The following is a 17811-nucleotide window of genomic DNA, read 5'->3' as shown; positions in this document are numbered from 1 at the left end:
TCAATCTTGTCAAGAAACTTCTGTTTCAGATTTCTGTTGCCCGGTTCTATGAATTGATAACGGAGCCATTTTCGCCGCCTAACTCCAGAGTTTGACTCCCATATTCTTGTTAACGCTGCTTTGGCTTTGAAATTGAGGAATTGGACTATTTCCAACTCTGGGACGTTGAACCAAGCTGTTGTTTATGCTGTTTTTTTGAAAACTTGTGGGTTTGGGACACTCTTGAGGACTTGATAGTGTCCTCTCTCGGAGCATTGGCATATTTCCTGACTTTGCAATTTCTCTGGGAACCTTAATTTTGAGATGTAACAGTCATCCAGTCACCATTCCTTTTATTCCAGATGAGTTGTTCCCCATTAAGGAAATCTCCTTCGAAAGTGAATTTTTTTTAAAAATGAAATTTTCTCCACAGATACATTAGAATTTATGCCAAACTGGCACTACAGACTTCATGCTGAAATTGTCTCCACTGTTTGCAATAAATTAGTTTGCTTTTTTTTTGAGGAGAAGAACAGCAAATTTTGTAACTTGTTCATGACAGTAAATTCTGATTCTGATTGGATCAGATTGGAGCATTCATTGGTAAGAACAATACTGATTTGTATGTGCTCAGTAAATGAGAAAGAAAGAGCGGAGGGAGTGAGGGCTTTCTGACATGGATTCCCAATCCTACTCCACGCCCTCCAGCCAGTTTCATCTATCAACAATGTTTACTTTTTAAGGAATTTTATTGCTGGTTTGATGACCCTGCCCTTGATGCTTGCATTTCTCCTTGATCAACATGTGGACTGACTTGTTCTTAATGACGCCTATGCTTTTGTTTACTTCTCAATGGGTTTAAAAGTCGCTCCAGAGAATGTGCGCTACTGCTCCGCTCGAGTTGTCCAAATTTTGAGGGGAAATTTACAATGGGGAAACGTTATCAGACGTACTTTACATCTGTGACCATTTTGAAATGTGACTTCTTGAGCTTTTTAAAACTTCCTAACAATTACAGGATGAGTCATTGGTCTGGAAGATAATGGCCAAACATTCAAGTCATTGCTTCCTTCATTCTTCATACCAGGAAATTAGGATATCAATGGTACGACGTGCTTGGTTCTAGCATCTGAGCGCTGCCTTCGATGCACAGTGCAAGTAATCCTTTCCTATATGGGATTTTCTCTTGAGGGTCACTGTTTCACTCTCACTTCTTAATAGACACACCACTAATGCCCAAAATTCTTATGGGGGTTTGTTTGATCTGTACTTCCAGATAATGGAGGTTTTTAGTAGCACATGCTCTCGGACTGATTGTGATCTGGGCCGTATCTTGACGTTGCAAGAAAATGCTGGGCTTCATGGTGTGTCTTTTGTTTTTTTTTAGAATGATCGTGCTAAGGCTATAAAAGAGATGGAGGCAACTTGGAGTGCAATGGAGAAAAAGGAAAAATTAATGTGGATTAAAAAGGCGGCTGAGGATCAAAAGCGATACGAGGTACACTCTCTGTTCCTCTTCAAGGAAGTTCAATACCACAGCAACTGGCTGTTGACTGAGTTGGAAGTAAATTACTTGCTGCTCATTGCGAGTTCCAATCTGCCTGTACTCCCGCTCTGAGTTACTCCAATACTACTTCAGTTGGTAGTAATCCTGTTTTTTCTGAATGAGAGTGGTCTCTCAAAATCTTTCTCTTGGGAGCTTTGTCTGAAAGCAAACATTTGTGGAACATAAAAAAGTGGCATTCACAGTGAAACTCCAAACGCCTTCTGCACCAATCTCCATGCGCATTGATTCTCAACACCATTTTGCATCGATCTTCGTTCTTGGCTCTGAGGGTGGCAATGTGCATGCACATTGCTGCTCTTGCAGGGGCTTGGATCCTTTGGGGTGGAGTTTCATGAAAGCAGCAGCTGCTGCCCTCGATTGTTTTGACAGTTTTAAGGAAATGGCCATGGTTTTTTTGTAGCCTGAACACAGTTGACAAATCTTGTGAATGTGCTACATTGAGGAGATTGGATAGTAGAACTTCAGCTATACCATCCATGTAACTTGTTTGCAACAACTCGTCAGTGAGTAGTTGACCACTGAAAGGTGTAGGACATGAAAAGAAAACTAATAGAATGTCGGGGGTGGGGGGGGGGAGGAATCCAATTCGTTGATCTACAGATCTGAGGGATGCCTTCGTGGTTGGGAATCAATAGGAAGGGTTGCCACTTGTATTCAATGGCATATGACATTGGACAATTACATCTGACTTAATCTTGTTTGTTCCTTGTTGATTCAATGCCTCTCTGTTCATTTCATAAACGTGCGCCAAAGTGTAGTAATGAGAAAGCATCACTGTTCAGATTGGGTTCAATCTTGTCTTCCATCGATCCAGCATTGTCATCAATTGGTTAATTGTAAACACAGCTTTGTTCGTTTTTTTTTTTTTTTGAGCCATCGAGAACAATATTGACCACTGGGTTCAGATTGCAGGGATGTAATTGCGTGGTAATTTTGCTTTTGTTTGCGAACCCATCTCTTTACCAAATGTGGAGAGTTTCAGATTTTGTTTGACTGAATGATCAAAAATCCTGTTTATAGATTTATTCGTGTGGTTGATCAGCATAATTAATGTAAGTGAAGTTGAAATGCTTGACTCAGTGACCTTGGGCAAATGGAGAAATGCGACCTTGTGACTCTTTCTGGGCACTGGTTATATCAATCCATGGTTGTTTGAGGGTTTTTAAATAGCGCACCAGTATGAAAAATTAAGATTTGCAGAAATCCAACTCCGATGAAGTATCAGTGTGATTGCCGTGTAGTTGGTTTATTGTTGGAAATTACCTATGGCCTGGAAGTGGTGCGGAGTACAGAGCCAAGCAGCAAGCTGAATTGCATTGGAAATGGCCATGCCCATCAATTTCACCAGTGCTATTTCTTATCGGAGTAAACTTTGCACATGCTCTGATTTGGATCTTCATTTTTCCACCTATTTTAACAAAAAAAGTGGTGTGAGTAAAATCCATAATGATTCATTTTACTAGGTAAATCAATTGATGTGGGAGTCAATTTTTGGGATTGAGGCAATCGCACTCTATAGGGAGCTCTACTGCAGTGCACAATGACTCATGGAAATTCCTCCGTCCACTGTTTCAGGAATATAAAATATGCTGACTGGTCTTAGCTGACAACAGGATTAGTCTCTTAGAAAAATGAAAGAATTGATCTGCTTTCTCAATGTGCTCAGAAAAAATACTTGGTTGGAAAAAGCAATTAGAACAAATATTTTGATGTCTGTTTATACTCAGTAGTCAAATATAATTCTTTAATCGTTAGATCACACCAAGAACCAAAATCCTCAAGAGTATATTTCCTGATTTCTGCCCGTACCATTTAGCTCAAGAACCATTTATTCTGTCGTTTCTTCCTACATTTCAACATTGTTGTAAAAGAAAATTCCCTGAACAGTGGCTTAAAGAAATGCTCAGTGTGATTTGCTTTTCACTTCAGAAGTGTGCATTCATTTTATTACTGAAATGTAGTTTGTGAACGTTCTCTCATTTCAGAAAGAACTCAGTGAAATACGAACACCAGCAGCAAATGTGAACAAGAAAATGAAATTTGAGGGGGAACCAAAAAAGCCACCAATGTAAGTACCGCATTAATGATTGCAGTCGCTGAGGTGCAACTTTGAACCTCCAACATTTGACCTGCACCTTATCTCAACTGCAGTCCAGATGATCAGTGTGTTAGTTTTCATTATTCTGGTGAATTGGGACAAGTGGATGGAGAGTGGAATAGTGAAGTTCGTGACGGTGAGAACTGCGGTTGGCGATGAAGTTCAAGAGTGTGAGCTTTGATTATTTTTGGAGGAATTGTAATGGAAGCTAATCATTTGTTTCCCTGCATCCGTTTGGGCAAGAGCAATGAAACTGGCCATTCCCATCCATTTTTAAAATGTTTAAAGGATCAAAAAAATTGCAGAAGTGCTGTCGTTTAGGACCGAATCAGGCAGTTCGGCCCATCAAGTCTGCTCTTGTTAGTCATATTATGGCTGGCTCAATTACTCAATGATAACCTTCACAGCTGCATGTGGCAATGAATTCTGCAGGTTCTCCACCCTCTGGCTGAAGAAGTTTCTCCTTGTCTCTGTTCCCTCAGGTCCTAGACTCTCACTACTGGGAATGTCCTCCCCATGTCCACTCTAACCTGGCCTTTTGAAATTCAAAAGGTTTAATTGAGATTCCCCCCTCTTGTACATCCAAATTTGATGACAGAGCCATCAAACACACTTTGTATGTTAATTCTCTTATCCTCTTAATCCTTTTCGTAAACCTCTGGGCCCTGTCCAACACCAACACATTCCCTTTAGATATGGAGACCAAGTTTACTCACAATACATTGTCTGACGAGTGCCTTATAAAGCCTCAGCATTACATCCCTTTGCATTCTCCTTCTCTTGACATGAATGCTATCATTACATTTGCCTTCTTTTCTAGTAACTTGACCTGCGTTAGCCTTTAGGGAATCCTGCATTAGGACTCCCAAGTCCCATTGAACCTCTGATTTCTGAATTCTCTTGCCATTTAGAAAATAGCTAACCTATTTTAAAAAAATTTTTAAAATATAGACATACAGCACGGTAACAGGCCATTTCAGCCCGAGTCCGTGCTGCACAATCTAGATGCATTTAACATATATTCCTGGAACGTTTTTGAACAGTGAGAGGAAACCGGGAGCCCTCGGGGAAAACCCACGAAGACACAGGGAGAATGTACAAACTCCTTACGGACAGCTTGGGGTTTGAACCTTGGTCCCAATCGCTGGTGCCACACCAACCATGCCTCCTAATGGCCCATCTCCTAAAGGCTCCTTTAACTTCTAGCTCCCTGATCTGGTTCATTGCCTAATACTAAAACCAACATCGCCTTTTCCCTCGGAGGCATTCTGCAAATTCATCCTCTTGGGATCTGGTATCTGTGGAGGCTTCCAGTGAGGACCTCTGAAGTGGGTTTGTAATGTTTTTGATGCTAAACTTGATGAGTATTTTTGGCCCTTGAAGGCTGAGAAATAAATTGTAATATATTGAGTTGTTTCTGTGTTTCAGGAATGGTTATCAGAAATTTTCCCAGGAGCTACTTACAGGTGGTGAACTGAACCATCTGAATCTGAAAGAGCGGATGGTAGAGATTGGGAAAAGGTGGCGGAAGGTTTCTCAGGCCCAAAAGGATCGTTACAAGAAGATGGCAGAAGAACAGCAATGTCAATACAAAATCAATTTGGAGGCCTGGCTTAAGGTAAAGAAAAAACGTCCTCGTCTGAAACAGAAATGTGGAGAGTGTTGTTTGAATGCATTTTGCACTGAAATTCTCGTGTCTTTTCCACTAGTCAGTGAGCAGGTGAGACTCTCACACAGTATGGTGATCCACATTCCTCTTAAGGTTACCCCATACTTTAGAAAGCATGCAGCAAAAAAAAAAAGCAGTTAAAATGATCACCTCGTGAATAAAATGTGATAACCTGGTTGAGGGTTAGCAGGAATAAGGTGAACAAATAAAGTGAAGGTTGCTGCTTTGATTGTCAGCCACTGACATTTTGACTCATGAGAACTTCAGTGCTGACTTCTGTAGTGATCAGTGCTGTTTTGCCTATTTGAAAAGTATTGAATGTGAATTTGCACTCATCGGGGCTAAAGCCAAATGCCGATTAAAGTATCTTTTTTTTAAATCTGAGCACTAGGACTCCAGTGACATTTTTCCTTGGTTAGTTTATCACTGTAATTCACTAGGTGACTGTTCTTGTTACTGTTTGTTTCATGCACACTTTCCAAAGTTTGTGTTAACTGCTTGACCAAAGTCGGCTGGTGTCTGTGCCCTCTTTTAAGATAGCTAATCACTTTTAGATTATACTCCACAGCAGGGAACAATGTTTTAATTGCTTTCTTTGTTTGTGCCAAGTTGAAAGTGATAAATCAGTCATTCTTGACGACTTCAAAAATTTATTGTTCCTTTTGTTAATTTACCTTCTCTAATATGGAGAAATTGAAATTGCTGAACTTCATGGACTTGCAAAAAAGTCTGTGCAAAATCTCAAGTGTGTCGTTCACCTGCACTGCACTGGACATGTTATTTGCAGTCTTAATGCATACAATTGGCAAATTATAACAATTACTGACCCACTCAGGACCTCTGTCCCACGCCTTGGGCTGAGCCCAGGTCTTTTGCAAACACAGCTCAGCCTTTGTTCTCGTGGGTTTCAAGAGTTAAACATAAAGAGAGGAATAGTTTTGGGCCCCTTTTTTTTTTGGCCCAGTTCTACCTTGTAAAATGTAATTGACCATCGAGTGGTTAATGGCCAGGTGTGTCGATGTCTGCGATTTTTAATGGAATGCATTAAGTCATCTTGAGAAAGAGGCTGGTATGGTGGATTTCAAAGCAGCTTTGAGATGGTATTTTGTTCTGAACTGGATAGGATCAATATTAGATCCTGAATCTTGTTTTATTTCCTTAGAGCTTATCTCCCCAAGAGAGAGCGGTGTACAAGGAATACAATTCAAATGTAAGCAACCAATTCCATTTTTGTGAACTTTGTTTAAAATGCTTTTTTTAAAAAAAAAATTATGCTTGTTTTATTTTGAAGGAGGGGGGGTGGAATCTATCTTTATTTCTGCTGGGTTGTTTTATGAATTTTAGCACAGGATTTGTGAACTAATAACATCCTAATCACCAGGAAATTGGTGAGGTAACCTGTTTTTAAATTTGAAGTTTGAAAGGATGAACACTTGGATTTGAGTTGATTCCATTGGTATTTGTGATTATTGGATCTGGCTGGGGTGGGGGTAGAGGGGAAAAAACAATCTATTAACACTCATCTCTGTTTTAATGCTATCTGAACTTGCAATATCATTAACAGAAGCGCAAAGGTACAGCAAAAGCATCCACTCCAAATCCCAAAATGAAAGTCGCAATACCAGCACAGAATGCAAGTGTAAGTATTTAAAGTTTTAACTTTACATAACGACCTGTTCACTATGCTTGGGATTTGATGAAACACAATACCTTCATGCAGTTAAACAAGAAAAATCTGCAGATGCTGGAGTCAAATGCAAACTGAGGGTCTCTCACTATTTTGTGAGAGTCCCTCTCGCTGCTGTTCTGTGAGAGTCTCTCTCACTGCTCCCCCTTTGTTATCCCTGCCGCTCTCAAGCTCTACGACCATGTGATCACCCAGAATCGGTTCCACAGCCGTGTGTCCTTCCTGGCTCCTTGTCTCCGCCGCCATCTTGTGCCACGCAGTTTCCAGACCACCCAGTTTGGCCCCCACAAGGATCTCAGGTACTTGCGCTGCATTGACCACTTATCAGCTTTTTTTTCCTCTCTTCTACCCTCCCACCTGCATTCACCTATTACTTCTTTCCCGTTAGCCCCTTCCCTTTCCTCCCCTTTCACCCCCACCTTTTTATACAGGCGCTTGCCTGATTTTTTTCTTATTCCTGACAAAGGGCTCAGGCCCGAAACATTGGTTACCCTCCCTATGGATGCTGCATGACCTGCTGAGTTTCTCCAGCACACTTGTGTGATACCTTCATGCATACTGACAGGAAACAAGCTGTGAAGTATGAAATTTGTTGGTTGCTAAACTAATTATTGCCTTTGTTTGTTCCACTGGATGAAGGTTTTGTAAAGTTACGATTATGAACTTTCGGATTTATCACAAGTAAAATGTACTTTGCAGTTTTTTCTGTTTCCTGCATTCCTGTTTCTCAATAGTGAATGAACCAAGTTCATTGTCGATGATAGACTTGAAAGAAATCACTTCATGGAGAGGACACTTAACATGAGAATTAGCAGCAGGCCCATGTATCCTGCTTCGCTGATCAATAATATCATAGTTATCTGGCTGTGGTTCAACTCCACTTGCTTGCTTGTTCCCTACAATTCTTAATTACCCTATTGTTCAAAGCTCTATTACTATATATGCCGTTGTATCGGATGATCTGCAAAACAAAAATTTTCACTATACAAGGTGAACATAGTCGTAACACTGCTGCCATCTTCCTAATGGCTCCAACGCAATCTCAAGCAGGCCCCATTAGTTATTTGTGGGGTCTATCCACCCCATCTGACTGCTGTCAGCTTAGTACAGGCTTTAAGTGGCCTATTGCAGGAGCCGACGGTGGTTTATTTTAAAACATCCAAATAAAATTTATTCCTTTAACTGATACTGTTACAATATTGTGATTTGCCTTTAACAGCATCCACTGGTCAGCGGTAAGTGCCAGATTTTAGGGGGGGGGGGGGGTTGTCTTACACAAAGGGTATTGCTCAAAACCAACATTTTGGGTGGCTATTCCAGGGTTGTCCTATACAATGGCGTATACGGTGATCTGTATCTTAAATACAGTTAAGGATACCAGCAGCATCTGCTTCAGAAAGCAACATGTTACCTTGTAGTGGTGTGAAATCGCATATTAGGGGCAAATGTATCCCTGAATAATAGCATTGACAAATAACACGCATGACTCTTGGTGTCACATTGTATAAACAGTAAAATCCTCGTTACCCTAAATTCACCGACAAAAAAAAATCACGGAAAATAAATGGGTAAAAAGTACGAAAGTTTAAAATTGGTGCATGCCCCCCCTGCCCCCCCTCTCCAAGTGGTTAGTTGGCCAATCATACAACATGCATTCTCAAGCAACCAGAAAATTTACTTATCTGGCATCTACCAATCCCCATAGGTGCTGGTTACCGGGGGTTTTACTGGATGTACATCCAAAGTTAAAATGTTTCCAACCATTCAGAAGCGCAGTAACCTCTGGCAGATACCTTTACTGGTTGTGTAACATAGGTTTTAAAATGGAATTTGTTTTTCTATTAGTTTTGCAGTTACCAGGTTATTGCTTTTCCAATAATGTTATATCTACCTAAAAGAGTTTTCAAGTTCTCCATTTTTAAAAATAATTCTCGATATTATTCCACCTAACCCATTTAGTCTCTACTGCAACTGACTGAATAATGGTCTCTCGCCCTATCTGGTCACTCAGTTCCGTCAAGATGCTTATTTCCACCTCATTTAATGACATCAGATTCATAACCTGGTGTTCCTAAAACAAATTGGTCAACTGAAAAATTTAAATATATTGCGGAGATGAGTCTCGGTGTCTATGTCCAGTTTCTGTGTGGGCCAGTGTTCTGGATTTCACTCTTAAAAAGCTAGGCTTGAAATTTTAAAAGTGGTGCACCCATGTCCTGATTCTTTCATTGGAAGGAGTATCTTTCTGTCTATCTTTAGAATGTTACAAAACCTCCATAAGGCATCTCACCTCCCCAATCGCCATCCCTTTTAAAGGAGGAAAGAATTGTAATTTGAAATTCAACCCTTCAAGTGTTGCCATTATTCTGTGCTGTAAAGACAGCATAATCCATCCCAAGGTACTGTGATCAAACCTGAATGGAATACTTCAAATGGCATCCATCTAAGGTTTTCTCTACCCAGTTGATCTATTCCAAAATGTTTGAGTGGAAGGCGTGGTCTTTATTAGCTTTTGTTTTTAATCTATTTATGGGTATTATAACCTGGGCATCTAAATTTATTTTCTCCTTCTGTGTTGAACCTATTTTGCACAATCTCCCACTTATGTATGTTGAGAACACCACATGACAGTTTGCCTATTACAAATTTAATCTCCTTTAGCCACCATTTTACCTTCCGGATTTTATCTGTTTAATTTTTAAGCCGCATACTATAAATTGTTGCAACTTCCTAGTTCGTTGAAAATCTAGGACCTGATCCAAATTCTTTGGAAACGTCACTTAATATATACTGCCCAATTGGATTATGACAATCCGTCATCTTGCTTGTTCACTTGAACCTGCATTTCCTCAAGTTTAGATCAACAGATTTAAAAAAAAAATATTGACAAATCCAGAGTTTTGCTTCCTGCCCGAACAGCTAAATTTTGTGGGGCATTCGCTGAAAATGTCAAAATGAGCTTGCCATTGAATGCATTGAAATTGCCAAAAAGACCCTTTATTTGGCCTTTCCATTTCCTGTTTGCAATGTTGTCTCATGAAGTAAAATTGACCTCGTTGCTTCTGCCTGGCTTCATAACAGTTTATTAAGTAAAACGTTTGCAGCTCGTCAAATTTTTTTGGCTTATTTACTTGAAAATGTTTTGTCTGAGCAAAAGCTTTTCTACAAAATAGTAGTGAGCACGGGCACATTATCAGACCCATTATCTTTGGTATTAAAATATCATGTGCTGCATGGGGTTTAAAGGAGGATTTGGAGTGTGTGCATATTCGGAGTGGTTATTGATTGCTACAGGAAACGGAGGATTCTGATGAGGAGGAGGAGGATGACGATGACGACGACGACGATGATGAAGAGAAGGCCAATTCTTCAGATTCGGATGATTCTTCGGGCTCAGACAGTGATGAAGAGACTGAAGAAGAGGATGATGCTGATGAGGTAAATTACTTGGCTTTTGAAATGTGCTATTTGGAGGTTGAATGTATTAAGAATGTTCTCTTCATCACAGTGAAGTGAATTTGAATGTAGCACACAAATCCCCCACTCATGGCTGTAAAGGTTCTTCTTACGTTGGTTAAAACCTGGGGGAGGACGATAATTGTCAGAACATGGGATAGACTTGTCAAGGCACTACTGGCATGTCCATACTGATCAAGTTGTCTACCTTAGCGAGCTGCATTTGGCCTATATCCCTGTGAACCATTTCTATCCGTGTTCCTGTCATATAAGTGCTACAATTGCACCTGCCTCTCCCAATGCTCTGCTGCCTTGTTCCATTAAACCCATCACTCTTTACGAAAAATATAACACTTGGGTCCCTTTTAAATCTTTCCCCCTTTGCCTCGTCTTTGCCCTCTAGTTTTAGATTTTCCTACCTTTTGGTGGGGGGGGGGGAAGCTATTTATGCCCCTCTTATTCCTCTAAGGTCATCCCTCATCTTAAGTTTCAATGAGGAAAATGTCCCAGCCTGAGCAGCCATTCCAAGTAACACTAGCCCTCCAGGCTCAGTAAGAACATAGTCTTTTTTGTGTCCTTTCCAGCATAGTGACATTTTTCATCTGGCTGGACAATGAAGACTACACACTATTTCAAATGACTGCCAATATTTTGTGCAGTTGCATGATGTCCCAGCACCTATACCCTGTGTCCTGAGTGAAGGCAAGGAACACACTCAACACTCTTTCGACCAACATTGACATTCTCATCGAACTCTGCGAGTGTACCTCTGACTCTGTTGGACTCTCCATTGACCCAGTCGAACCTTGGCTCAACTTACCAAAGTTCAGCAGCTCGCACTTGTCAGGGTTAAATTCCGCCTGCCATTCCTTGATCTGCGTTCCCTGTTGTCACCTCCGATGACCTTCACTGTCCACTATACCTCAAATTTTGGTGTCGTCTACAAACTTGCTAAACATACTACCTACATCGGTCATCTAAATTGTAAATCTGGATGACAGACAAACAGTGGAACGCGCCATCAATTTCCCTGCTGCACCTCACTGGTCTCCAATCTGAGTAACCACCCTGCACTCCAAGATTATGTATGCAGTGGGGAAGGTCTCCTATGATCTTGTACAATCAGACCTGGAGTAACTTATCATGGAGGACTAACCCCCCCAACCATTCACCTTTCCAGAAGACAGCCAATCATATTCACTGTCCTATGCAAAAAGCCATGTTGACTGTTAATCCTTGCCTTACTTAAATGCCTGCAAATCTGCCTCTTTGAAATCCCTCTAGTAGATTGCCTGCAGCTGACCCGTGATTCACTGGCCCATGATTCAATGGCTTCTTGAAATGTCCTTGCCTCCCCACCCAACGAGTCCTTCTGAATTTTCTGCATTAGAAGCCCTCTGTGGCTTTTATCTGTTGTACTTCACTTCCCTCCCAATGTGGAAGGCTTCCATCTACTCCAGGATGTCCTGATGACTAATAATACATATAGGCTTGAATCAACGTTTTAATCGATCTCCCTTTCGAAGAGTTTTTGACTAGAAGCGGTAGTGCACAAACTAGGAATACCTGTAGAGTATTTGGGGGCGGGGAGAATCTTTGAATGATTTATGGAGTAAGTATTTGGAATACTGGAAAATGGCTGTGCACTAGCTGGTTTGCAAACTATGATCTTATTTTACAGTGATCAACAAGGGCTTGAAATGTATTCTTCATACGAGCTATTTAACTTAAAAATCAGTCATTTCCTTGGAAGAAATTTCCCATCACTCTTTTCCCCACCCTCAGCTTGACTAACGTTAACTAGAACGTCTGCTTGTAAGACATTGCACACTGACATTTCCACATTTATTTCCTAGAATGCAGATGACGATGAAGAGGAAGAGGAAGATGAAAACCAATCTGACAGCAGTACCAGTTCTTCATCAGAGGAGTCCTCCGACTCAGACTCTGACTGAAGATTTCTGCTTTGATCTCCCAGGCAGTACTGGAAACCATCAGGGGCCTAAAGTTGAGCCCTCATGCCCACTACCAGCACTGTTTGAGAGACCAGTGACAGAACCAAACATGATAAATCTGATGTGATCCAGCCATCTTTGTCCAGTCAGTTTCGTAGAACGATTCTTCTGGACTTTCCCCGAGTTTCTTTCAGCTCCTTGAAAACCACTAGTGATGCAAGAAAGAATGGACCAAAATTGAAAATTGTGGTGGTTTTTCACTAGAACAATCCCAGTTCCAAATTATTCAGAAATTACTCTCCATCTGTGTTAGTGAGTGACAGGAGCATTTTATTTTTTAACAAAAAACTGACAGGCAAATTCTCTGGTATGGCTTGGAATAATTTTATGTGATCAGAAGTTTAGGCACACAAGATTAAAGTAAGTTGTGTGTTCAGAGTGAAGTCACTCAATATTAAAAACTGTGTGGCTTATCAGGTCATTCATACTTTCATTGCCAGGCACAAAAGCATTGAAATTTTATTTTTTTTAAATACATTTACAGTGAAGTTGGTTTCAACCTCAGTTACCTGCTTCTAGTTCTGGACCCTTGTTCAATTTTTTTCATAATTAAGAACAACAGCAGGGGAAAAAAGCGGGATGATTACATGACAAGCATTGAAGCCATCGATTCAACATTTCCCATAAATTGGATGCCTGGTAGTTCTGTTGGAGTCTCTACTGAGAGTGGAACAGACCAGAGCACTGTACAAGTAGGCCAGTCTGGCACGGTGAAGAGTATTTTGTGATGTTGCAGTTTGTAAATACTAAGGGAATGCTTTTAATGAAGGTTTCACTTTTGCTATTTTGTGAATGAAACCATAGTAACGTGAACAAAGTTATTGAGAAGTCTGCACCAAAACAATTGCTCATTCATATTAGGGCAGATGAAAGAAATGTACTCCTGTTGCCCGTGCCCTTCAAGGTTGCAAAGGAATTTGTTGTCTTTCCAACATAATTTCTGGTTACTTTATTTTTCTGCATGTGTAGTCTTTCCTTATAGTATTTAACTTATGGAGGATGTAACTGCAGAGGCTGAAGTATTTTGTATCATTTTAGTTTGTCAATCCAATTCAATTGAAGCGTCACTATTGGTGGAAGTTGACCTTGATGTTCTAGATGCCTTGCAGCAGAGACTGCAAATAGCTTTGTATTTTCAGATTCTGTTTTGTCACCTTCTGAATGGAATGTACATTAACTCTGGTCTTGAAACCAAATGCAAAACATATTGTGAAGTTTTAATAGACAGGTTCATCCTTCTTTGAATTGTAAAGTTGAAAGGTTTTAGTATCGGAGTCTTTCCAGAGAGAGTGCAGAGTTGCTGAAGCCAGGTCACGTGCATAGCTGACTTGGGTTTGGAACACTACAGTACTGCAGTATCTCTCACAATATACAAGCGTAACATTTTTCTTTGTCTAACACGTGGCGAGACTGTTTTGTTTGTAATTTCTTTGCACACCAGAATTAAGGAATAATTGCAAATTGAGGATTGGAAAGAAATCTGTCGCTTCATCATGAAAGGAGTGTGAATTGAGTTTTCTTATCCCAGCTCGGAAAGGAAGGAAGAGAGCTTGTGGTATCTGCAACCGAGAAGCCGCACTCTCCTGCCATCCTTTGTGTTCTCATTGTAAACCTACCCTCGAGAGCTCAATGTAAAAATGAGGTGGAGGAACATCATTCAACTGAGCCCTTTCTCCAATTGCAGCTTTGCTTAAACTCCAGATCATGATTGAATACCTTTTCAGCTTGTACCCAGCTTCAGAGCAGGGTGGATGTCTTTTTAAAAGGGTACTCAAAGAGGTACTTTGTCGTACTTGTATTGGGTTTGAATGAGGATGTATGGTATCCGTATATAATGTTTGTATTTCGCAGCTTTACTTTCCATTTTATTTTCTGGTTCTTACAGTAAGACTGGGAGCACTGGGGGTGTGTACTGTAAGAGGTGAAATGAGTGCATTTTTGCACTCCTGTGAAGCTGTGCTAGTGACCCATATGTACCATGTTACTTTTAGCTTCTGTGACCTTCTGGAAATTTTTCTAATATTTAAAGATTGTTTTTTTTGTAGAGAGAATGCCTCACTGATTTGTATTTGCAGATTCTTGTAATTTGATGTTGGAACTTCTGAAACATTTTATAGGGAAAGCGTTCTTTTTGTTTAAGTGGTTATCACCAACCATTAAAAAAAAATATAAGAATTTGTTTGCTGGGTGAATACAATTATTTGAACTTGCCCTGGAAATATAGGGCCATGCAAACTACAGTGAGCACACGCTCGCATCCCAGGGAGTGCGGCACAATTTCTAAGTGGATTGTACATTCGCCACAAATTTCCAAGCTGGGAAATCTATTTTGAAAAGGCACGGTCAGAGATGTTGTTGCCTTTCCTTGCAAATCGAGCTTCTATCTATGAGAAAATGGTTTCTAATTGTATGTCAGAGAAATACTGGAGGAACTCAGCCAGTCTTGCAGTGTCCACAGGAGGATGTGATAGAATTAACACCTTTTGACTGTTGGTCTGGACTTTTTTTTCTTTCCCCCTTGATCTCTAGTCTTTAATTAAGATCCCAGCCAGCTTTTTGCTTGCATCTTGAAGGGCTCAGGCCAAAATCATCAATAATATACTGGATATTTACCTCCTATGGACGCTGCCAGACTGGCTGAGTTCCTCCAGCATTTGTGTTGTCACTACAATCTCAGCATTTGCAGACTTTCATAATTTAATTCTAGTGATATCCCAGCAACACATTTAGCATGGTGGGTAGAGGAGAATAATAAAGTTGCTAGACAGCATTCACAATGTTAGACCATCAATCCACAGACCTATTTTTGAATGGTACTCGATTGAAATGATTAGCTTTCAATTCCATTGTTTAAATTTAACCTTTAATAACTTTTTTTTAAAGAAGACTGTTGATTTTATTTTAACAATATGAATGGTTAATAAATGTTCGCAGTGTGGAGGATGTTCAAACCTTGGTGGGTGATTTTTAAATAAAGGATGAACATTTGTACTTGATGGTTAGATGTTAAAGCTAACAGAAGAAATAACTTCCCTAACCTTGTGCTCTATAGATGAAATTACACACCTTTGCTGGATTTGCTATTTTGTCAGAAAACTTAGGAGCCATTTTGTAAATAGCAAGACATTTTGCATCTCAGCATGTTCATTGTGTCTTGAGTGTACTTTTCCATTTCTATCGACGTCCTTTCGCAGACAACTGGCATTCCTCCGTAATCTCACACCTTGTCTTTTATTGTCAGTAATTGCGGATACATTAGTTGGTTCATCTAAATAATTAATATGGATTGAAATATTCTTTGTAGTGTCATACTGACCCCAACTTGCATCAATCTGAATCATTTCTTGTATTGCGTATTATACAGATCTCCTAAATCACAGGTGTTAATTTTGCAAACTAGAGTGTAGTTTTAAAAATCTAACTAGTCTTCTGTTTTTCATTTTAAACCATTTCACTTCACCCAATCATGAATTTAAGTTGAGATTTAAAAAAAAATACAGATTTTCAACTCCCCTTCATTCCTTCTGTTCTTTGTGTCAAATTACTTTTCTAACAACAGATGCCATTTTTTTTCCTGTTCAGGGTTGCTGAGCTAACATTAAAAGCCTTCATGTATCCAAGAATTAGTGCTGTTTCTAAACTCTGGCTTTCAATTGACTTTTTTTTTGGATATGTGACTTTGGGCTGAAGATCTTGGGCATTTAGGCTCGATCACCATTTCTTTGCAAGACCCATCATGGCATCATGGTTGGCCCAGTGGCTTGTGCAATGCCTTCACAGTGCCAGTAATCGAGACCTGGGTTCGAATCCTGCCGCTGTATGTCAGGAGTTTAAACGTTCTCCCTGTGTTTACATGGGTTTCCCCTGCGACTCCAGTTTCTTCCCACTGTTCAAAACATACTGGGGGTTTTACGACAGTTGGGTGGCAGACTTGTTACTGTGCTATACGTCTAAATTTAAAAAAACATGCAAGTAAGCTTCCGATTATGCAAGAACATCAAAGTGCAATGGTATAAAGATGCTATTGTCATGTAGTACTACATTTAGAACATGCATGAAATCCTTTAACTTGTCTACTGTTAAGTCAGACAGAGTTACCACTTTGTCCAGCACCCCTCACAGAAAGCTACAGCACGTGGTGTTCCTAGGCACTCTCCCATCCAGATACTGACCAGTCCTGAGCCTGCTTAGTTTCTGAGATCAGACAATCCCAGGTGTATTCAGGTTATTTTAGGTGTTGTTAAAAAGTAATTTCTAGAAATTCAACAAGTCGCCTTGACTGGTAAAATCATTTCAGTGGTCAATAATTTGCATCTGGTTCAAGGGATGAGCTTGAACTTGGACTGGTCTATTTGGCTTCCATTGCAGTCAGAGTTTAGGTGGTGAGATCTTGCAAAGATGTGGTTTAATGGTAGAGAAACCAGACTGAAGATGCTGGCACCTGGGACAAAAAAAAAACGAAGGAACTCGGTGGCTCAAGCAGTGTCTTTGGAGGTAGAATGCTGTTTCTCATACATTTTCAACTCCAGGTGTTAACGCCACACATGAACATATCCACAACCTTGGGAGTTCCTCCAGCAATTTGCTTTTTGGTTTCTTAATTGGGCTTCAGCACAATACTTAACACAAAATAGGACATTTTCACAATTTTTAAGTGTTTGTGTGGAAGTTTAACTTCGGGTGAAGATTTTACAAAAGTGAAAGGGATGTAGATGAGATCAAGTCTGTCTTCTTGAGGTTAGAGGAGTCCAAAATGAGAGCATCGGTTTAGGGTGAGTGGAAGGGGAAATAGATTTACAAGTGAGGAGAAGGGAAACTCTTTCCGAAGGATTGTGTATAAATGGAGTGAGCTACCAGAGGATGTGGTAGAGGTGGGTACCATTACAATATTTTAAAAATTAATGTATTGCAGTGCAAATCATGCTATAAATTGCTTTTCAAAAATAAATACTGCAGGAAAATAGGAGAAAATGAGGGTCCTTTCTGAAATTTTATGTCAGTGGGGAGGAAATCTGTCCTTGAGGCACTGGGTGTTCATCTGTACCTTTTTCCCCTGATGGTAGCACAGTGAAGAGTGCATGGCTTGCCTGGGTGGTGGGCATCCTTGAGGAAAGAAGCTACTTTTTTTTAAGACACTGCCTCTTGTAGATGGCCTCAATAGAGTGAAGACTGGTGTCTGATGTTGCAGGCAGAGCTTTCAACTTGATTTTTTTTTTCTTGACCTCTGTACCAGACAGAATGCACTCCACGGTACACCTGTAGAAATTTTGCAGTCTTTGGTGACGCACCAAATCTCCAACTCCATATGAAGATGTGGGCCCCAGGATAGATCTTTTCAGA

General features: G+C 40.2%; 1 protein-coding gene across 8 annotated transcripts in view; it reads left to right on the top strand.

The window, feature by feature from the left end:
* Positions 1–14646, top strand: part of ubtf (upstream binding transcription factor) — a 49311-nt gene extending 34665 nt beyond the window's left edge. For 5 of the 8 annotated variants that reach the window (XM_069904723.1, XM_069904725.1, XM_069904729.1 and 2 more), the window contains 8 exons: positions 1367–1477; positions 3532–3614; positions 5073–5262; positions 6476–6523; positions 6878–6952; positions 7172–7299; positions 10295–10438; positions 12313–14646. In XM_069904723.1, coding sequence (XP_069760824.1) covers positions 1367–1477; positions 3532–3614; positions 5073–5262; positions 6476–6523; positions 6878–6952; positions 7172–7299; positions 10295–10438; positions 12313–12538 — 1005 coding nt within the window. In that variant the 3' untranslated portion in view covers positions 12539–14646. The remainder of the gene's footprint in view (positions 1–1366; positions 1478–3531; positions 3615–5072; positions 5263–6475; positions 6524–6877; positions 6953–7171; positions 7300–10294; positions 10439–12312) is intronic. The other 3 variants (XM_069904730.1, XM_069904726.1, XM_069904728.1) reach the window with 2 other exon arrangements.
* The last annotated feature ends 3165 nt before the right edge of the window (positions 14647–17811 follow it).

Source organism: Narcine bancroftii, chromosome 12 (assembly GCF_036971445.1).
Source record: "Narcine bancroftii isolate sNarBan1 chromosome 12, sNarBan1.hap1, whole genome shotgun sequence".
NCBI classification, from domain to species: Eukaryota; Metazoa; Chordata; class Chondrichthyes; order Torpediniformes; family Narcinidae; genus Narcine; species Narcine bancroftii.
The sequence above is the reverse complement of the archived record's forward strand: the minus strand, read 5'-3'. Positions and strand labels throughout refer to the sequence as shown.